At 46.8% G+C, this 22,178-nt stretch overlaps 1 protein-coding gene across 6 annotated transcripts in view; it reads right to left on the bottom strand.

Annotated features, from left to right (window-relative positions):
- The window catches only part of LOC115158464 (protein PRRC2C), a 50,556-nt gene that overhangs the window by 26,359 nt on the left and 2,019 nt on the right, over positions 1-22,178 (bottom strand). For 4 of the 6 annotated variants that reach the window (XM_029707433.1, XM_029707437.1, XM_029707436.1 and 1 more), the window contains exons 2-14: positions 18,138-18,307; positions 17,390-17,564; positions 16,994-17,244; positions 16,480-16,814; positions 6,327-6,406; positions 6,027-6,154; positions 5,825-5,912; positions 5,519-5,672; positions 4,672-5,344; positions 4,333-4,508; positions 3,930-4,215; positions 3,577-3,778; positions 548-3,217 (exon numbers count right to left, since the gene is read on the bottom strand). In XM_029707433.1, coding sequence (XP_029563293.1) covers positions 548-3,217; positions 3,577-3,778; positions 3,930-4,215; positions 4,333-4,508; positions 4,672-5,344; positions 5,519-5,672; positions 5,825-5,912; positions 6,027-6,154; positions 6,327-6,406; positions 16,480-16,814; positions 16,994-17,244; positions 17,390-17,564; positions 18,138-18,252 — 5,333 coding nt within the window. In that variant the 5' untranslated portion in view covers positions 18,253-18,307. Of the gene's footprint in view, positions 1-547; positions 3,218-3,576; positions 3,779-3,929; positions 4,216-4,332; positions 4,509-4,671; positions 5,345-5,518; positions 5,673-5,824; positions 5,913-6,026; positions 6,155-6,326; positions 6,407-16,479; positions 16,815-16,993; positions 17,245-17,389; positions 17,565-18,137; positions 18,308-22,039; positions 22,103-22,178 lie in introns of all 6 variants that reach the window. The other 2 variants (XM_029707434.1, XM_029707435.1) reach the window with 2 other exon arrangements.

The following is a 22,178-nucleotide window of genomic DNA, read 5'->3' as shown; positions in this document are numbered from 1 at the left end:
GATGGGCATCCCAATAGTGCAAAAACTTTAGGCTCTATAGTAGTTCTTACTGATAACACAAAATATAGTAGTGTAATAGAGGACATTGCTTTCACATCAGTGAAGGTGAGGAGACAAGGAAAGGAAACCGCTTTAGACTATTGAGATGCAGCCAGAAAGGGAGAGGAAGTGTTGTGTACCCAGTGTATTCTCCTCCAGAGAGAGGGGCCACAGCAGAGATGTAGCAGACTAAAAATACACCCTGACTTGCTCATTCATTCATTCATTCATTCATTCATTCATTCATTCATATATATATCAAAACACACAGCCAGCAACTAGAACAGGATACAAAAGGAGATGAGAAACATTTGTCCTTCAGGAAGAGAGTGCTTCTATAGCTCTTATTCACACACACAAACGAAAACAGAAGAGCATGGTATTGGAGTTTCATTGTTAAATAAGATATTGTTCATTATGTTAACAGTGAAGACATAACATGCAAACAGTCAATGAATAAGACTAAAGGCCAAACCAAATCATGGTGTGAGATTGGTGGATGACTCACCCTCTGCGTACAGCCTTGCCCCCTCCTCGCCTCTCTCCCTTTCCCCCTGCATAGCTGCGGCCTGGTTTGGGTCCGCTATTCCCCCAGCGGTTCTGCCTCTCCACCGGACGCTGACTGGAGAAACTCCTCCTGCCCCCGGCGGGCCCGGCTGCCTCGCGTTTGGGTGTCACCCCTCCCTCGGTGGGGGTCCTACTGGGGGGTGCTGAGCCCTGAGGGGGTAGGGGGACTGGTGTCGAGGGCTGGGCAGTGCAGCTAGCAGCTTCCCGCGCTCCCCTCCTCTCTTCCCGTTCTCTACGCTCGTTAAAGTCGCTACTCTCTGACGCCGTCTCCCACTCCTCGTTGGCCTGGTCAGAAGAGTTCTGCGTGGACAGGTCAGGTGACTTGGTGCCCACGGCAGAGGTGGGGGGAGGGGTGGAGTCAGGCAGGGCTGGGTCAGAGGTTAGGTCAGCGGCTTTGGGTTCCTTATCTACAGGCAGGGTGAAGGGGGCCCCGGGAGCTCTGGAGAGAGTTGGGGACAGGGAGACAGGGCCCGGCACTAAGGCTGGGACGGGGGCAGTGGAGGTGGGTCCTGGTCCTGTGTCTCCTCCAGCTAAGACTGCAGCCTCTCTCTCCTTCAGCCTCCGGAAGCGGGGGGGTTTGTCCTGTCTGGGGGGTCGGGCTGGCCGAGGGCGACGGGGCCTCTCTCTGTCTCTGCTACTCTGGGGTCCCCCCTCCCCAAACTTCTTCACCTCGAACTGTCGGTCTCTGTCCCCTCGAACGGGCCGTCGGTCCGAGTGGTGGTCCCAGTTGTCATAGCGTGATGACGAGGGTTCTGTGTCCTCGGGGCGGAAGGTCTCCATGGGTTTAGAGGGCCATTGGGAGGACGACTCTCTAGTTCCTGGCCGTCTGAGAGGAGCTGACCTAGGACCTCCTCTCTCCCTGGCTCCCCCTCGCCTGCTGTACAGTCCCCCTCTCCCCCGCCGTGAAGGATCTCCTTTGGGCAGGAAGCCTGGCTTGGGCCTTCCCTCATCTCCTCCCCTGGGCCCTCCTTTCTCCCCCAGGTGATGGGGTCCGAAGCCAGGTTTGTGTGGTCCGGAGCGGGGCTCTCCTGGTATTTCACTGTGGAGCGGTCGGGGTGGTTTGGCACTGGGCTCACGGTCTGAAGCCCCAGTGTCGCTAGCGGACTCCCGTCCTCCTTCGCTCTCCGAGTCGGTATCGGAACCACGACGCCGTCTGCGTTTGGGCATCACTTCGAAGTCTGAGCTCTCGCTGCGCGTCTCGCTCTCTTCACGGCAGCGGAAGGCAGCAGCACCACTGACGGCAGGAAAGTCTGAGCGCGGCTCCTGATAAGGGTACTCCCATCGACTACGACCCCGGCCACCTCTACTTCGACCAATGTAAGTCCCCCGGAAACTCCGTCCTCGAGAGTAGTACTCCCCTCTGCCTCGGCCTCTAAAACCATCAGCCGGCCAGTCTCTCTCTCTGTCCCTTTCCATCTCTCTCTCCCGGTCTCTTTCCCTCTCCTCACGGCGGTAGGTCCGTGGAGGCAGGTTGGGCTCCTTCCTAGAGGGTAATTTAGGTTCAGGGTTTTTGTCATTGGTCGGCAGTTGGTCTGCCTTGTCGTCCTGGGAGGCTGGTATCGGGGCATGTGAATCTCTGGATCTCTGGGGGCCCTTCCCAGACCCCTCTGTCTCAGGGGCCTCACTCTTCCCATCCCTCTCCCCGTGGGGTCTGTCCCTGTCCCTCTCCCCGTGGGGTCTGTCCCTGTCCCCGTGGGGTCTGTCCCTGTCCCCGTGGGGTCTGTCCCTGTCCCCGTGGGGTCTGTCCCTGTCCCCGTGGGGTCTGTCCCTCTCCTTCTCCCCGTGGGGTCTGTCCCTCTCCTTCTCCCCGTGGGGTCTGTCCCTCTCCTTCTCCCCGTGGGGTCTGTCCCTCTCCTTCTCCCCGTGGGGTCTGTCCCTGGGGCCCTCAGACACCGCAGCAGCAGCGGAGGCAGCTTTCACTCCTCCTCGCTCCTCCTTCTTGGGCCTCTCCCCCTTTTCTCCTCTCTCACGGTGTCGCTCTCTCTCCTCCCGCTGCTCTCGCTCTTCCTTCATGTCTCTGAGTACAGGTTTCTTAATGGGTCCAGACCTGCGTACCGGCCTCTCTCCCCCTGGTCCGTCCCTCCGGCCGGCCCCAGACCTCCCTCCCCAGCGCAGCTCAGCCTTCTGCTTGCTGGGGGCCGGCTTCTCTAGCTTGAGGAGGCCGTCAGCTGGAGGTGTGTCCCCGTTGTTGGCCACAACAGCCTGGGAGAAAGGCTCTTTACTGGCCTTTATATCTTCCGCGCCTGGCCTCTCTTCTGGATCCTGGAGCTCAAGTGGCTTTGTGCCCTGGTGGAGGCTGTCGAACCTGGGCTCATCCAGTTTGAGGGAGTGGCTGGAGCCCTGGGAGATGTTTCTCTGTAGCATGGCCTGTCCCAGAGCCTCCATCTCTCCAGTGGGCAGGCTAGGCTCCACTGGCTCAAAGGGAGACCCACCAGGCCCTATTTCTGTCTGCAGGGGTTCTGGAGCCTCCTCTGGGCCTGGGCCAAATCCTGACAGGGGCTTTGTGGGGTCTCTGAAAAGGTCTGATTTGCCACAGGGTTCCAGGGGATTGTGATCCTGGCTGGGGTACATGGCTGGGAGACCCCTTTCCATCTCAAACCCAGAGTCCAATCTGGGAAAAGGAGAGATGTTTTAATAAACTTTTTTTTTTAAACTCTAAGAACTTGGTGGACAATTGGAGCACACTTGATGACAGAAGGGCTTTTGATCTATTACTATCTACCGTGGAGGCAAGAAAAAAAAGAAAAAAAAAAAAGTTTTGTTTAACTAGGCAAGTCAATTAAGAACAAATTCCTACTTACAATGACAGCCTAGGAACTGTGTGTTAACTGCCTTGTTCAGGGGCAGTTACCTTGTCAGCTCGGGGATTCGATCTAGCAACCTTTCGGTTACTGGCCCAACGCTCTAACCACTAGGCTACCTGCCGCCAGGTTAGTGTAATAAGATGCAGCCTGAGTGTTGTCTACTCACCTGCTGTCCTCGTCCTCCCGTCCTTTAGGGGGTGTGACAGAGGGCAGGGGTTCAGTTTGGGGGTATGGGTCAGACCCCCATACTATGTGCGGTTCAGAAGGGAGACTATGGTCCCGTATGGGCCTGGTCAGGTGGTCGAAGGAATCAGAACTGGAGCTGTCCCCTGGCTCTCTACGAACTATCTGCTTAGGAGGAATCCGCCCTGTAGACGAGGAGAAGGGACAGTCAAAATGTTATTTTTATATCTAACAATTCATGGCTTTTGTGCCAAACACATACAAGGCAGCAAATCTCACAGAAAACAAGCAAACCTAAACAGTCAAAACAGACACAGTATATCAGTATTGCCGTACCAGGTCCAGGGTGCATGTTTGGCATGTCGAGCGGTGGTCTTCCAGACATAATGCGGGGGTCAATATATGACTGCATCATGAGCCAGCGGGGGTCAAAGCCCATGTTAGCCAAGTGCTGCTGATGCTGGTGATGAGGGGGGCCGACGGGCTGGTACAGGGAGCGGTGCTGCTGCTGGGAGGCAGCTACACATCCTCCACCCGCACCTCCTCCTGATGGGGACACAGCCCCCGCACCACCACCCCCCTGCTGCTGTTGCTGCTGCTGCCACTGCTGCTTCATCTGCTCCTGCAAGGAGAAAAAAGTAAGAGTTAGATACAGGGATTCTCTTCAAAATAACATGGACAACATTAAAAAAAGATGGAAAGTCCTCTCGGAAAAAATGAAGCAACACAAGTCCAATACCTGCTGCCTGAGGAAGCGCGGTGGCAGAGACTTCTGGAACTGTTTAGAGTATCCAGAGGTGAGAGAGGGGCGCATGGCAGCCCCCACCTCTCCCTCAAGGTCCAGGGGGGCCACAGTGGCGTCCTCTCCACTGAGGGGGTCCATAAGGGGCAGAGTGAGTGGCACAGGTTCCTCCACTAAAAAGAGAGAGAGAGAGAGACAGACAGTCACACTGAAATTAAACAAAACCTTGACATTGAAATAAACAAATAGTGGCTCTGCTTGGAGTGAAAGTGTGGGAGGTAAAGCAGCCGGTTAATTTATGTTGGTGGAAACACAGGGCTCTGCCAGGGGGCTCACCTCTGCTCTCATCGGTGCTGAAGTAGTCTCTGATAGGCATGGGCGTCAGTCTCTCAGTCTGGCTTTCCTGCACCAGAGGGCTCACCTCACTCAGTGGGCCAACCAAGCGCAGGGGACCCTCTCCGAGCCGAGGCTCTGGGGGTATGGACAATGGTCTCTGGACTGGAGGGCTGGGCTGGCGAGGCACAAACTGGCTCTCTTCCTTCGCACTAGGTTCTACTCTCTCCACCCTCTCAATCCTTTCCCTCTCCACACTCTCTCGGTCTTGGAGAGGGGCTGATATGTTCAGGGGCTGAGAGGAAGGGGAAGGCTGCGATGGTGTAGGTTTGGAGACAGGGGGAAGAACAGACAAAGGAGGTGTGTCTTCACACACAGCTCCAGTCTCTTCATTGGTTGTCTCGGCGGCAGGGCCGTGCTTGGCATCTGTTGCCGGGCGGAGTTTCTCGTTGAGGCGTTTGAGTTTCTCTGCGCAAGCGGCGAGTCTCTGCTCTTCCATCCTCCTCTCCTCCTCTTCTCTCCTCCGCCTGGCTCTTTCTACTGCTTCCGACAGGTCTTGCTTCTTGTGTTTCTGGCGCCAGGCCTCGCACTCCTCCTCACCAGCAGAGGGAGCAATGGTGGGGGGTTTGGCCACGCGAAGGGCTCCACTGCCCACCGAGCGCCCACCTGGCTGACCCTAGAGAGATAGAGAAAGAGGGGAGAAAGATGAATAATACTACTACTTTACCTTAACACCTCCAAAACCTAAATGAACTTGTATAGTAAAGCTCTTGATGGCGCATTAGTCCTGGACCCCTCCATCCAGTTAAACACACCCCAAACCAAGTCAACCAGCCACCTTCAGCCTCACCTGGTGGTCCTGTGGTGGGCCAGTCTTGTAAACCCCCTTACTGCCTGGGGAGGGCACCCTGGGGTCCCTTCCATCTACCCATGAGCCTTTGCTGCCCTCCTGGCCGTCTGATGGGCGCTGCACCCTCATCCGCTCCACTTTACCCATCCACTCCCTGAGTGAGTGAGACAGAGAGAGTGCAATGGTTAGGAGTCTTGGTAATGCCTAGGCTAACAGTTTTGAGGTGTAGAGAAAACCAAGGTTCCAACACAGTCTATCACACCCAGGTAGTGAGGCAGAAAAGGAAGCACCTTCAGTGAGACTCACCAGTTTTCCCCTTTCTCTTTGGCGGCATGGTTCTCCTCGTCGTCACTGAAGTTGAGTTTCTCTGTGTAGTCAACCTCCATCTGAGCTCCTGGAGAACAGATAGGGAGAGATGAGGGTTACCGTTACATCGAGTTTACGTGAAAAGCTAATAAAACGTAATGAAGGCAAAGAATCATTATGTATAAATACAGATGAGTCTTACCAGCCCAGCCCTCGTCAGCCTCTGTGTCCAGGTTGTCAAGCTCTTTGAGCTCTGTGGCGCTGATGATGGAGGGTCTATCTGGGTCCTTGATCCAGGCCTGGGGGGGCCCATGCTGGGGACGGACCCTTCTGGGGACCCAACACACAGGAGGGTCAGTACACTGAGGAATGGGTGATGCGAGGTCTAGGAAGTTGTGTTGTAATAATGATGAAGAGTGTTGGGATGTAGACGTGTGTGTGTGTGTGTGTGTGTGTGTGTGTGTGTGTGTGTGTGTGTGTGTGTGTGTGTGTGTGTACTCACCTGGCTCCATCCTGTGGAACAGGGTATCTGATGTTCCCTGGCACTGGAGCAAAGGGCATCCTGGGATACGCATTGAACATCTAGAACAGGACACAGAAACACACAACACCCAGCCATTACTAGGAGTATCCTACTCTGCAAGGTTAAAGAAATGTTTAGGAAACTAGCAACTATTGTCAAGAAAACATCCCACATCAGGTAAGACATTCTACATCTTTTTATTCACCTTACGACGCCTGGCAACAAGAACACATCCAATTTGTTGCGATTGTTATCATACTTCCGGCCCAGTCACAAGCAAAACATCATTACATACAAATTTGATGTCAAAACTATTACAGAATTACAAAGATATGTTGAGTAAAACTCTAGAAAACATTTAAACGTTTGTTATCTAAGCTACCGGACTTGAATATGTTCCGGGATTCATCCGATGGCATTGGAGGAGTTTACCACCTCAGTCGCAGGCTTCATTAATAAGCGGATCGACAACGTCGTCCCCACAGTGACCGTACGTACATAACCCAACCAGAAGCCATGGATTACAGGCAATATCCACACTGAGTTAAAGCTGCCTCTTTCAAGGAGCAGGACACAAATCAGACGTTTAGAAGAAATCCCGACTCCAACGAACCATCAAACAGGACTATGATCGAATCCTACTACACCGGCTCCGATACTCGTTGAATGTAGCAGGGATTGCAAACGATCACAGATTACAAATGGAAAACCAGCCGCGAGCTGCCCAGTGACGCGAGCCTACCAGACGAGCTAAACGCATTCTATGTTCGCTTCGAGGCAAGCAACACTGAAGCATGCATGAGAGCACCAGCTGTGTCTGGGTGACTGTGATCAAGCTCTCCTTAGCCGACGTGAGTAAGACCTTAACTTCTATGGGCTAGGTGGGACGGTAGCGTCCCACCTGCGGGACACAGCCAGTGAAATATCAGGGCGGAAAATTCAAAATGTCATAATTTAACTTTTTCAAACATACGACTATTTTACACCATTTTAAAGATACACTTCTAGTTAATCTAACCTCTTATGGATAGGGGGCAGTATTTTCACGGCCGGATAAAAAAAACGTACCCGATTTAATCTGTTTATTACTCCTGCCCAGAAACTAGAATATGCATATAATCGTTTGATTTGGATAGAAAACACCCTAAAGTTTCTAAAACTGTTTGAATGGTGTCTGAGTATAACAGAACTCATATGGCAGGCCAAAACCTGAGAAGATTCCAAACAGGAAGTGCCCTCTCTGATCATTTCTTGGCCTTCTTTAGCCTCTTTATTGAAAACAGAGGATCTCTGCTGTAACGTGACACTTTCTAAGGCTCCCATAGGCTCTCAGAAGGCGCCAGAACGTTGAATGATGACTCTGCAGTCCCTGGCTGAAAAACAGTAGCGCATTTGAATAGTGGTCGATCTGAGAACAATGAAACGTACGTGCGCATGGACGTGAAGAGTCCATTTTACATTTTCAGTCTTTGAACGAAAACGACGTCCCCCGGTCGGAATATTATCGCTATTTTACGAGAAAAATCGCATAAAAATAGATTTTAAACAGCGTTTGACATGCTTCGAAGTACGGTAATGGAATATTTTGAATTTTTTTGTCACGATACGCGCCGGCGCGTCACCCTTCGTTACCCTTTGGATAGTGTCTTGAACGCACGAACAAAACGCCACTATTTGGATATAACTATGGATTATTTGGAACCAAACCAACATTTGTTGTTGAAGTAGAAGTCCTGGGAGTGCATTCTGACGAAGAACAGTAAAGGTAATCCAATTTTTCTTATAGTAAATCTGAGTTTGGTGAGTACCAAACTTGGTGGGTGTCAAAATAGCTAGCCTGTGATGGCCGGGCTATGTACTCAGAATATTGCAAAATGTGCTTTCACCGAAAAGCTATTTTAAAATCGGACACCGCGATTGCATAAAGGAGTTCTGTATCTATAATTCTTAAAAGAATTATGTTTTTTGTGAACGTTTATCGTGACTAATTTAGTAAATTCACCGGAAGTGTTCGGTGGGAATGCTAGTTCTGAACGTCACATGCTAATGTAAAAAGCAGTTTTTTTATATAAATATGACCTTGATTGAACAAAACATGCATGTATTGTATAACAATGTCCTAGGAGTGTCATCTGATGAAGATCATCAAAGGTTAGTGCTGCATTTAGCTGTGGTTTTGTTTTTTGTGACATAATATGCTAGCTTGAAAAATGGGTGTCTGATTATTTCTGGCTGGGTACTCTCCTGACATAATCTAATGTTTTGCTTTCGTTGTAAAGCCTTTTTGAAATCGGACAGTGTGGTTAGATAAAGGAGAGTCTTGCCTTTAAAATGGTGTAAAATAGTCATATGTTTGAAAAATGGAAGTTTTCGGATTTGAGGAGTTTGTAATTTGCGCCACGCCCCATCATTGGATATTGGAGCGGTGTTCCGCTAGCGGAACATCTAGATGTAAGAGGCTAACCACATTGTCCGATTTCAAAAAGGCTTTACAGCGAAAGCAAAACATTAGATTATGTTAGTAGAGTACATAGCCATTTTCCAAGCAAGGACATGTGTCAATAAAACCCAAAACACAGCGAAATGAACCACTAACCTTTGACAATCTTCATCAGATGACACTCCTAGGACATTATGTTACACAATACATGTATGTTTTGTTCGATAAAGTTCATATTTATAGCCAAAAACAGCATTTTACATTGGCGCGTGATATTCAGAAAATGTATTCCCACCAAAACGTCCGGTGAATGTGCACATCAATTTACAAAAATACTCATCATAAACATGCAATAAGAATTATAGACAGACTACTCCTTTATGCAACCGCTGTGTCAGATTTTAAAATAGCTTTACGGAGAAAGCACATTTTTCAATATTCTGAGTACATAGCTCAGCCATCACGGCGAGCTATTCAGACATCCGCCAAATTCGGGGCAACCAAAACTCAGAATTAGTATTAGATATATTGTATTACCTTTGCTGATCTTCGTGAGAATGCACTCCCAGGACTGCCACAAGAAATGTTGTTTTTGTTCCAAATAATCCATATTTATGTCCAAATACCTCCATTTTGTTCGTGAGTTCAGAGCACTAGCCAAAGGGTAACGCGCGAGCGCGGAACGAGAGACGAAAAGTCAAAATGTTCCATTACCGTACTTAGAAGCATGTCAAACGCTGTTTAAAAGCAATCTTTATGGTATTTTTTATGTAAAATTGCGATAATATTCCAACCGGACAATAGCATATTCATTCAAGAAGAAAAAGGAGGGGCGCGCTTGCGGGACCGAGCATATCCAATCCCTTTGTCGCCAGGCAGACCACTCAGTATGAGCTCCTATTATCTGCCCAGTGACAGGAAAATGCTCAAACCACTTTCTGAAGGCTTTAGACAGCCAATGGAAGCCTTAGGAAGTGCAATGTCACCCCACAGACACTGGAGCTTCGATAGAGAATCAAAAGAAGAACTACAATTCTCAGACTTTTCACTTCCTGCTTGGATTTTTCTCAGGTTTTTGCTTGCCATATGAGTTCTGTTATACTCACAGACACCATTCAAAGAGTTTTGAGTGTTTTCTATCCAAATCTACTAATAATATGCATATTCTAGTTTCTGGGCCAGAGTAGTAACCTGTTTAAATTGGGTACGTTTTTCATCCGGCCGTGAAAATACTGCCCCCTAGCCCAGACAGGTTAACCTCTCTAGGGCAGGTGGCACCAAATCGTCCCACCTACGTAACAGCCAGTTGAATCCTGTGGCGCGATTTTCAAATACCTTAAAAATGCTATTACTTCCATTTCTCAAACATATTACTATTTTACAGCTATTTAAAGACTAGACTCTCGTTAATCTAACCACACTGTCCGATTTCAAAAAGGCTTTACAACGAAAGCAAAACATTAGATTATGTCAGCAGAGTACCCAGCCTGAAATAATCAGACACCCATTTTTCAAGCTAGCATTTAATGTCACAAAAACCCAGAAGACAGCTAAATGCAGCACTAACCTTTGATGATCTTCATCAGATGACACACCTAGGACATTATGTTATACAATACATGCATGTTTTGTTCAATCAAGTTCATATTTATATCAAAAACCAGCTTTTTACATTAGCATGTGACGTTCAGAACTAGCATACCCCCCGCAAACTTCCGATGAATTTACTAACAATTTACTAAATTACTCACGATAAACGTTCACAAAAAGCATAACAATTATTTTAAGAATTATAGATACAGAACCTATGCACTCGATATGTCCGATTTTAAAATAGCTTTTCGGTGAAAGCACATTTTGCAATATTCTAAGTAGATAGCTAGCCCTGTGATGCCGGGCTATTTAGACACCCACCAAGTTTAGCCTTCACCAAACTCAGATTTACTATTAGAAAAGTTTGATTACCTTTCCTGTTCTTCGTCAGAATGCACTCCCAGGACTTCTACTTCAATAACAAATGTAGGTTTGGTCCAAAATAATCCATAGTTATGTTCCAACAGCGACGTTTTGTTCGTGCGTTCAAGACACTATCCCAATAGTAAATAACGGTCACGCGCCCGGCGCATTTCGTGACAAAAGATTTCTAAATATTTCATTACCGTACTTCGAAGCATGTCAACCGCTGTTTAAAATCAATTTTTATGCCATTTTTCTCATAAAAAAGCGATAATATTCCGACCGGGAATCTGCAATTAGGTAAACAGCCGAAAGAAAATACAGCACGGGGTCGAATCGGGCACGCGCCTAATTCCTTTGTTCTCTTATCGGCCACTTGGCAAAGGCGATTATGTATTTCAGCCTGAGGCTGCCTCGTCATCGTTCAACTTTTTCCCGGACTCTGAGAGCCTATGGAAGCCGTAGGAAGTGTCACGTGACAGCTAAGATCCCCACTCTTCAATAAACAGAGACAAGAAGAACGACTCCTTGTCAGAAAGGCCACTTCCTGCATGAAACCTTCTCAGGTTTTTGCCTGCCATATGAGTTCTGTTATACTCACAGACACCATTCAAACAGTTTTAGAAACTTTAGGGTGTTTTCTATCCAAAGCCAATAATTATATGCATATTCTAGTTACTGGGCAGGAGTAGTAACCAGATTAAATCGGGTACGTTTTTTATCCGGCCGTGTAAATACTGCCCCCTAGCCTTAACCTGTCTGGGCTAGGGGGCAGTATTGAGAATTTTGGAAAAATATGTTCCCATTTTTAACTGCCTCCTACACCAACTCAGAAGCTAGAATATGCATATTATTGTTCAGGTTTGGATAGAAAACACTCTGAATTTTCTAAAACTGTTTGAATGGTGTCTGTGAGTATAACAGAACTCCTATGGCAGGCAAAAACCTGACAAGGTTTCAAGCAGGAAGTACCCTGTCTGACAAGGAGTCGTGCGTCTTGCATCTTTTTATTGAAAAGTAAGGATCTTAGCTGTAACGTGACAATTCCCAGGGCTCCAATAGGCTCTCAGAGCCCGCGAAATAACTGAAGGTTTACGAGGGAGCCTCAGGTTGAAACAGATTATCGCCTTTTGTAAGTGGCTGCTCCGAGGACCTTTGAATGATGCGCGTGCATGAGTCGCTTCTGAGGAGAAATTTTATTCGGCTGTTTAGGCTCAATGCATACTCCCGGTCGGAATATTATCACTTCTCTACGACATAAATGGCATAAAAATTGGTTTTAAACAGCGGTTGACATGCTTCGAAGTACGGTAATGGAATATTTAGACATTTTTGACACGCCAATGCGCCATGCGCGAAACCGGGAAGAAGCATTCTAGAACTCACGAACAAAACGTCGCTGTTTGGATATAACGATGGATTATTTGGGACCAAACCAACATTTGTTATTGAAGTAGAAGTCCTGGCAGTGTATTCTGATGAAGAACAAGCAAGGTAAGAACATTTTTCTTATAGGAAATGTGATTTTGGTGGATGCTGACCTGGGTGGGTATCTAAATAGCTAGCCCTGTAATGCCGGGCTATGTACTTAGATTATTGCAAAATGTGCTTCATCCGAAAAGCTATTTTAAAATCGGACATATCGAGTGCATAGAGGAGTAATGTATCTATAATTCTTAAAATAATTGTTATGCTTTTTGTGAACGTTTATCGTGAGTAATTTAGCAAACTGTTAGTAAATTCAACGGAAGTTTGCCGGGGGTTATGCGTTTTCTGAACGTCACATGCTAATGCAAAAAGCTGTTTTTTGATATAAATATGAACTTGATTGAACAGACATGCATGTATTGTATAACACAATGTCCTAGGTGTGTCATCTGATGAAGATCATCAAAGGTTAGTGCTGCATTTAGCTGTGGTTTGGGTTTATGTGACATGATATGCTAGCTTGAAAAATGGCTGTCTGATTTTTTCTGGCTGGGCACTCTGCTGACATAATCTAATGTTTTGCTTTCGTTGTAAAGCCTTTTTGAAATCGGACAGTGGGGTTAGATTAACGAGATTCTTGTCTTTAAATAGCTGTAAAATAGTCATATGTTTGAGAAATTGAAGTAATAGTATTTCTAACGATTCAAAAATCGCGCCACTGGAATTTCAGTAGCTGTTACGTAGGTGGGACGAAATCGTGCCACATACCCCAGACAGGCTAACAGGTTTTAAAACACGTCAACATTCACAAGGCTGGAGGACGAGAGGAATTACCAGGATGCGTATTCAGAGCATGCGCTGACCAGCTGGCAAGTGTCTTCACTGACATTTTTAACCTCGCCCTGACCGAGTCCCTAATACCTACATGTTTCAAGCAGACCACCATTGTCCCTGTGCCGAAGGATGCCAAGGTAACCTGTCTAAATGACTGTCAATTTGTAGCACTCACATCGGTAGTCATGAAATGCTTTGGAAGGCTGGTCATAGCTCACATCAATGCCATCATCACAGACACCCTGGACCCACTCCAATTTTCATTACGCCACAACAGATCCACAGACGACACAATCTCTATTGAACTCCACACTGCCCTTTCCCACCTGGACAAAAGGAACACTTATGTGAGAATGCGGTTCATTGACTACAGCTCAGCGTTCAAGAAGCTCATCACTAAGCTGAACATCTTCATCTGGATCCTGAACTTCCTGACAGACCGGCCCCATGTGGTGAGGATAGGCAACACATCCACCACGCTGACCCTCAACACGGGGGCACCTCAGGGGTGCGTGCTTTGTCACCTCCTGTACTCCCTGTTCACCCACGACCACCATTAAGTTTGCTGACGACTAGACGGTGGTAGGCTTGATCACCGATGAGACAGCTTATAGGAAGGTCAGAGACCTGGCAGTGTGGTGCCAGGACAACAACCTCTCCCTTAACATCAGCAAGACAAAAGAGTTGATCGTGGACTACAGGAAACAGAAGGCTAAGCACGCCCTCAGTGCAGTTATCACAACACATTATTTTCTGTGTTATAGCCTAACTAGATAATATGGCTTTAAAGCCCTGTGGAAAGTTAGGTAATTTAAATAAAACCAGAGGAAGAGGCGAACTTTAGAATACTTGTGAATTTGCGAGGCAAGCACGACAATTAAGACATTGCGAGATGCAGACTACCAAGACATGTGCGTACGGTTCTGCCTGCCCCTCTCTGACGCTGGCCTTTCTGCTCGGTCTCTTCACTAGTGATGGGAGTGTGTGTTCAGTCTTCGGTCTGTTGCATGTAGAATATCCTAGCTTAGGCTATTCATGGAATTGATGTCACCAGGATACAGTATCTTCGGGCCAGTCTTGTGCGCATGGCGTAGGCTACTCTTCGTTGCCGAGGGCGTTTTTGTCTCATAATATGAAATTACAGTAGGCTACAAGTATAGCCTGTATCGATTACTCTTTTCAGATATATCGGTATGTGGCCCCTTGAAAACGCCTTGGCTACAGCATGTTTGTCCGTTAGAGTAGGTTATACTACGTTTATTTTTACTGGATATTTGTGTATGTACTTTTTACCCATTTTTCTCCCCAATATTATGATATCCAATTGGTAGTTACAGTCTTGTTCCATCGTATGGACTCGGGAGAGGCGAAGGTCGTCCTCCGACACACGACCCAGGCAAGCAGCACTGCTTCTTGACACCCTGCTCGCTTAACCCAGAAGCCAGCTGTACCAACATGTCGGAGGAAACATTGTACAACTGGCGACCATGTCACCGTGCATGCGCCCGGCCCGCCACAAGGAGTCGCCAGAGCGCAATGGAACAAAGACCACCACCTCATGGGTCTCCCGATCGTGGCCAGCTACGACACAACCCAGAATCAAACCCGGGTCCGTTGAGACGATTGCGATGCATTGCCTTAGACCGCTGCGCCACTCGGAAGGCCGTACACTACGGCTTTTTAAATGCTGACACGAAACCTTCTCTGGAGATATGAACTACATTTTACTTGTTTGTAAAGTAATGCCGCTGCTGAAGCAGGCCTAACTTCCATCACTAGGCAACCAGAACTGTCAATCCTAAGCTGCCTGCTTCCTAAAAAAGTACTTTAAAGTTAAGCTAAATATTGCAACTTACCATGACATTTAGTCAATAGAAAGCACATCTAAAAAAACTGCATAAACACAGCAGCACATCAATCACCAACGTTTGTTGTGGTCGGGGAAACAATACAGAACTTTATATGCCGGAGCAGAATTCTACTGTCTGATGTCACTTTATTTTTATTGTCTGAAAATGTATCAATTACAGACATGTTACTGTACAGCGTTCTGTGTCTGTAAAGGGTCGCGGTAGATATAAATGAATTACCCGGCCCTGGAGGTTGTACATACATACGTAATAGGACTATTATTCTGCATTGTGAATGGACGTGGAATTTTAGCGATAAAAAGGCAGTTTAAACGTCACATCATTAAGAACCTATCATGGTCCAAACACAGTCGTAAAGAGGGCACAACATCACCTCTTCCCCCGTAGGAGGCTGAAAAGATTTGGCATGGGCCTTCAGATCCTCAAAAGTTCCACTGCTGCACCATTGAGAGCATCTTGACTGGCTGCATCACTGCTTGGTATGGCAACTGCTCGGCATCCGACTAAGGCTACAGAGGGTAGTGCGTACGGCCCAGTACATCACTGGGGCCGAGTTCCTTGCCATCCAGGACATCTATACCAGGCGGTGTCATAGACTGTTCCCTCTGCTATCGAACGGCAAGCGATACCGGAGCAACAAGGTGTCTGAACAGCTTCTACCCCAAAGCCATAAGACTGCTGAACAGTTCATCAAATGGCTACCCTGACTATTTGCATCGACCCCCTTTTAATATGTACCGACTCTCTTGCACCAGCTCTATTCACACTCACTGGACTCTACCCCCCCCATACACACACCACATATGCTCAAACACACTCAGAGACACACTTCACAATCGTTACATACGCTACTCTATTTTCTATCCTGATTGCCTAGTCACTTTTACCCTTACATACATGTACATTCTGCCTCAATTACCTCGTACCCCTGCACATTGACTAGGTACCGGTACTCACTCCTTGTATATAGTCTCGTTATTGTGTTACCATTTCCTTTTTGCAGCATGTTCTTACTTTTTAACTCTGCTTTGTTGGGAAAGGGCTCGTAAGTAAGCATTTCATGTAGTATAAACACTGAAGCCAATATTCGTTAGCATTGGCATTCTCACTGGCTTTGACTGGGCGGGTTAGCTAGCTAGGTTTTTGTCACAACAGATTGCAATTATCCGAATGATATCTACATAAAACATTTTTGCACTGTTTGTCATTGATATTCCTTGTCTAACATTGCCATTTCAAGTATTGATCTTCAACAGAAAAGGGATAGAGCCCGCATTGATAACGACCATTAGATAGTCTAATATGCTAACTTGCAAACCCGCCCAGTCCAAGCTAATGAGAATGCTAACGAACGTCAGCTTCTGACCGCTTATACGAGGTGAAAAACAAATTAAAAATGTTTCATCATCATTTTCCGTCACATATAATTAACATATCTTCAAATTGTGTGCACATTGTTATAGTTTTGACAAATGTCCTTAATATTTAACAATGTTTTGCTTGTTTGTGAATGGGCCATAAGCAGGAAAACAATCATGTTCGATCAGGAACATAATCAAGTAAATTAATACCAAGTAAAATCAATAATCAGTCCATCACTTACGTAGGGTGGCATCATGCCCCTGAACTGGGGGTGGAACTGGGGAGGCACACCGGCAGGGGCCTGCTGGCCCCCATTGAGTTTAGGCTGGGCTGGAACAGAGGGGGGTTGTAGCTTGGGCTGAGAGGAGAGGGGTACAGGCTTGGCAGACAGGGGCAGCCTCTCCCTGACCTCTTTCTTCTCACTAGGGGGCACCCTGCCCCTCTCCTCCACCTCCCCAGGGGGTGAGGGGGTGCTGAGAGCTGCCCCTACCTCCTCTGGCCCACAGCTGTCCATCTCAGAAGGGCTAGCTGAGGTGGTCAGATTCTTGCCCCCACCCTCGCGCCAACTACCAACATCTATAGGGGAGCAGAAACAAGACAACACAGGCCAGTCATTTCTGTGGTAGAGTAACAACCTTTGGGTCGGGTAGTTTGGTCCATCAGTAGCGGGTAGAAGAGTGCAATGCTCATGTTCTGAGGACAGACTGGGGAATGTGGGTGTGTATGTGGTTATGTGAGTGAGTGTGTGTTCGTACTCTGAGGTCGGAGGCTGGGTCCAGGTCCATAAGGCTCTTCCTCCTGCCCCTCCCCTTTCTCCGACTCTCCGGCCGCCTGCAAACTGGGGAACTCCTGGTGGAACTGGCTGCTCACACGAGGGGCTGCTCCATCTAGCTGTGGTGGTGGCGGCTTGTTGTTGGCCCAGGATCTGCTGCACCCTATAGAGGACGAGACCTCCGGGGGTTGGGGGGGCCCTGGGTTAGGCTGGGGTGGGGGGGTATCGGACTGCCTGATACACACAACACAAAGAGGAGAGAGATCGTGGAGAGTAGTTGTTTATTATTAAGGCTGAGAAACAACCTAAAGACAGAAATAACTATGACCTAGTAACAGTGTATGTAGAGATTCAGTAAGGGACAGCCCTAGTATCTCACCTCTCGTCTCCTCCCTCAGGTCTGGAGGCCCAGCCACTGCCGTCCTTGGGGACAATGTTAACGTTGGGGTCGTTGCCCTTGTTCTCTGCCTTCAGGCTGGGCAGGTTGGCAGGGGGGGGCATGCGCCGACTGACAGCAACCTTACCCAAACTCTGGAGCCCATGTCTGGCAGCCACTGGATGAGGGCATGAAACATTGACATTTATCAAGGAGCAGTTTACATAATCACATTTATTATCAGGGATGCAAACTGGTTAGGACCCAAAAAGGCAGAAAATGAGAATAAGTAATGTATATAATACACATTTGATTAATCTCAAAACTGTTAACTTTCCAAACCACCATAGACAGAAAATTGTGTCCTGGGGTGGGGAGTAGGGTTCTTTGGTCTGCGTTTAAGGTTTATCATGACATGATAATAATCTCCGTCTCCCCAGACAGGAATACATAGGAAATAATTTTTATTTATTTTTGGAGGTCAAATTTGTTATCTTGGTTTTGTTTCTCCAGGTTTTGGATTTCCCATGATTTTTTAAATTCTTCTTCAGATCTACACGATTCATGTGAATGGTCTATTTTCAGATCAAACTGCAAATATCTCTGAAAAGCAATGAGCTCGCATCCCTGCATTATGGACAAACCCAAACTGGCCTCTAGCCACAAGGAGAGGCAAACATTTTACAATGAGACCTTGAAAGAAATAAAAATACGTGTGTGCACGTGTGTGTGATGGGAAGGGTGAGCGTACCTGCAGTTTTCTGGGTCTCCAGAGACTTGCCCTTGTACGTGTTGAAGAGGCTAAGGGTTGCATACTTGGTCTTGCCATCCTTTGCCTTGGTGCTCTGCCCTGACTTCTCTGACATTTCGCTGGAAACTCATTGAGTCTGGTCCTCTGGTCTCACCCCCAGAACCAGCCTCCTGCAATACAAATCAAGCTTTATTTAAAAGGTGCTACACAGAATTTTTTAAATTACATTTGCATTGTAATTTCAGAAAATGTATATAATATACAGTGCATTCGGAAAGTATTCAGACTAGTGATGCACTGATATGACATTTTTGGCCGATACCGATATCCAATATTTTCAGATTTAAAAAAAACGGATACCGTCAATCAATATTTAAAATTTCAGCAGCCTTAAGCATTCTAGTACAGTTAAATAGTTAAACACACACATGGACGCAGCGGTCTAAGGCACTGCATCTCAGTGCAAGAGGCGTCACTACAGTCCCTGGTTCGAAACCAGGCTGCATCAAATCCGGCCGTGATTGGGAGTCCCATAGGGCGGCGCACAGTTGGCCCAGTGTCGTCCGGGTTTGGCCGTCATTGTGAATAAGAATTTGTTGATAACCTGTCGGGGATAGGTGGCAGTATTTACACGGCCGGATAAAAAAACGTACCCGATTTAATCTGGTTACTACTCCTGCCCAGTAACTAGAATATGCATACAATTATTGGCTTTGGATAGAAAACACCCTAAAGTTTCTAAAACTGTTTGAATGGTGTCTGTGAGTATAACAGAACTCATATGGCAGGCAAAAACCTGAGAAGATTCTGAACAGGAAGTGGCCTGTCTGACAAGTTCTTGTTCATCTTGGCTCTTTTTATTGAAGACTGAGGATCTTTGCTGTAACGTGACACTTCCTACGGCTCCCATAGGCTCTCAGAACCCGGGAAAAAGCTGAATGATATCGAGGCAGCCCCAGGCTGAAACACATTATCGCGTTTGGAAAGTGGCCGATCAGAGGGCCTTCAGACTAAGGCTCGTGCACGAGGGGATCCCATGCTTTTACTTTCTCTCTCGTTGAATGTAAACAGGCTTTGCCGGTCGGAATATTATCGCTTTTTTACGAGAAAAGTGGCATAAAAATTTATTTTAAACAGCGGTTGACATGCTTCGAAGTACGGTAATGGAATATTTAGAAATTTTTTGTCACGAAATGCGCCGTGCTCGTAACCCTTATTTACCCTTTCGGATAGTGTCTTGAACGCACAAACAAAACGCCGCTATTTGGATATAACAATGGATTATTTGGGACCAAACCAACATTTGTTATTGAAGTAGAAGTCCTGGGAGTGCATTCTGACGAAGACAGCAAAGGTAATAACATTTTTCTTATAGTAAATCTGACTTTGGTCAGGGCTAAACTTGGTGGGTGTCAAAATAGCTAGCCTGTGATGGCCGGGCTATGTACTCAGAATATTGCAAAATGTGCTTTCACCGAAAAGCTATTTTAAAATCGGACACCGCGATTGCATAAAGGAGTTCTGTATCTATAATTCTTAAAATAATTATGTTTTTTGTGAACGTTTATCGTGAGTAATTTAGTAAATTCACCGGAAGTGTTCGGTGGGAATGCTAGTCACATGCTAGTCACCTGCTAATGTAAAAAGCTGGTTTTTGATAAATATGAACTTGATTGAACAGACATGCATGTATTGTATAACATAATGTCCTAAGATTGTCATCTGATGAAGATTATCAAAGGTTAGTGCTGCATTTAGCTGTGGTTTGGGTTTATGTGACATTATATGCTAGCTTGAAAAATGGGTGTCTGATTATTTCTGGCTGGGTACTCTGCTGACATAATCTAATGTTTTGCTTTCGTTGTAAAGCCTTTTTGAAATCGGACAGTGTGGTTAGATTAACGAGAGTCTTGACTTTAAAATGCTGTAAAATAGTCATATGTTTGAGAAATTGAAGTAATAGCATTTCTAAGGTATTTGAATAACGCGCCACGGGATTCAACTGGCTGTTGAGTAGGTCTAGCCCAGAGAGGTTAATTAAAGGTTACACACAAAAAAGTTATTTTGTTGGCATTTACGCATGTCCCCATTACCAGTAAAACATAATCAAAACCTATTTCACTTACTTGCTGTGCTGTTCATTTGTTCAGTCATTTCATTCTCAACCAGGATTTCTATGGAATGCCGTTTGGGTCTTTGCGTGTCAAAAAATATACTATTTAACACTTTGATGTGTCAAATAAGTTTGTTGACCAATCAGGACCTGAATATGACTGCACGTCACAATTTAACGCGTTCATAAATGTTTTACGTAGTTATTACACATTGATTACGCTATCACTCGTATTTCATATGTCTCAACGATTCATCGATACGTATGCTATGATGCTGGTAAAGTTGTCTCGCGCACCTACTGCTGGTCATAAAAAAAGCTATCTAGCTCATGGATGCAAACAATGTTCTTCCCCAAAAACAAAATGACAATCTGTTTCAGTAGCTATAGTTAGCTAGCTAACTAACTATATAGATAGGTGTCATCATCAGGTAGCTAAGGGGGAAATGAGCGTGAAGGGGGGAGAGAGAAAAGGGGGGAGGGGGAGAGAATGAAGGTAACTCCACAGCTCTTCAGAGTGACGGAATGACTGACTAGGAGAGACTTTACACCTCTCCATCACAATGGCTTCTCTCCACTCGATGGGGCATGTCGTGTTGCCATGCCAACAGGCCCTAAGAGAGCAGCCTTTGTTGAGCCATGCGGCTGTGCTGCCTAACGGCCGGGAGCCATTCATAATTAATGGAGGAGCGATGTTTGAGCATGGAGGGGGCCAGGGCAGCTAACAGCACAGCACTGAGGCTAACAGTGCTGTTTCCCAAATGCGCAATGACTTCTGGTGGGTGGCATCGCTCCTACATAACGCTGATGGAAGACACTCGGATATAAATGAATGCCCAAATGGTAGAGCAGGACCCACTAATTGTTGTTGCAGATCTCGTACATTCAAAATTCGAAAGCTTTCATGATTGCAGTAAAAGTTTAACAAACCGAAATGTAATAGATATTTCCTCAACTCCGGCAGTTCCATTGTGTTTTTTCATTGTTCCCCTCTAACCAGGGACTGATTTAGACCTGGGACACCAGGTGGGTGCAATTAAATATCAAGTAGAACAGAAAACCAGCAGGCGCCGGACCTCGTAGGGTAAGAGTTTGAATACCCCTGCTCTAGGCAGTGGGCAAACTGATTGTATGAGCAAAAGCAAAGTCACAAACAGGCACACTGCGCTCACACCCTCCTAGCCATCCTAAACCGGCACACGCCTGCTAGCAGAGAACGCGGAGCGCCTGGGAGAGGGGAGGCGCGAGAGGGAGATAAGCAGAGCCACTTCCTCCACAGGGAAGGCCAGGCCAGCACCTCCATGTGTCACAGCCACAAGGGAGAGACCCCAGAAAGGGACAATCAAGGACACAGAGTGTGAGTCACAGGGACAAAGCAGCCTAAACAGACATTCTGCTCCTCTGATTGTCATAAACCTGACCGGCCTCCAAGTCCTTCCTTGCTTAGCCTTCACCTCTATCTGCCGGGTCTCCAGCCATACATTGTTCCCCTGATCTGTCAAGTCCCACATAACTCAGCCATGCTCCCAAAGAGGTCATTGCCCAGCCCTGCCCACCTGCTCAACCCAGACCCTCATCCCAGCTTCAGTTCAAATCATGCCCAGTCCTCTCTCTCTGCAAACCAGCTCTACCCAATTACTCTAACATATAATATTCTGATTGAGATGGGTTTTTTTAATCAAAAGTGACATAACACATATAGTCCTTAGAACTCCAACCATGGCCCTTTGCCTCCAGGGAGAGCGGAGATGAAAGAAGAGGCGCAGAAGGCTCAGGAATGGGATGTCACCTCTAAGCAGATATCCTGATTTGTTCCTTGCTTTGCTTGCCTTCACCAAGTACATTCAGATCTCTGTAAATGAGGGTAAAGAAAACAAGGAAAGGAAACCTTTAGACCAGGGGTGTTATAATCATTCCATTGAGGGCCT

Source organism: Salmo trutta, chromosome 22 (genome assembly GCF_901001165.1).
Source record: "Salmo trutta chromosome 22, fSalTru1.1, whole genome shotgun sequence".
Classification (NCBI taxonomy): Eukaryota; Metazoa; Chordata; class Actinopteri; order Salmoniformes; family Salmonidae; genus Salmo; species Salmo trutta.
Note: the sequence above shows the minus strand (reverse complement) of the source record. Positions and strands in the feature narration are given on the sequence as shown.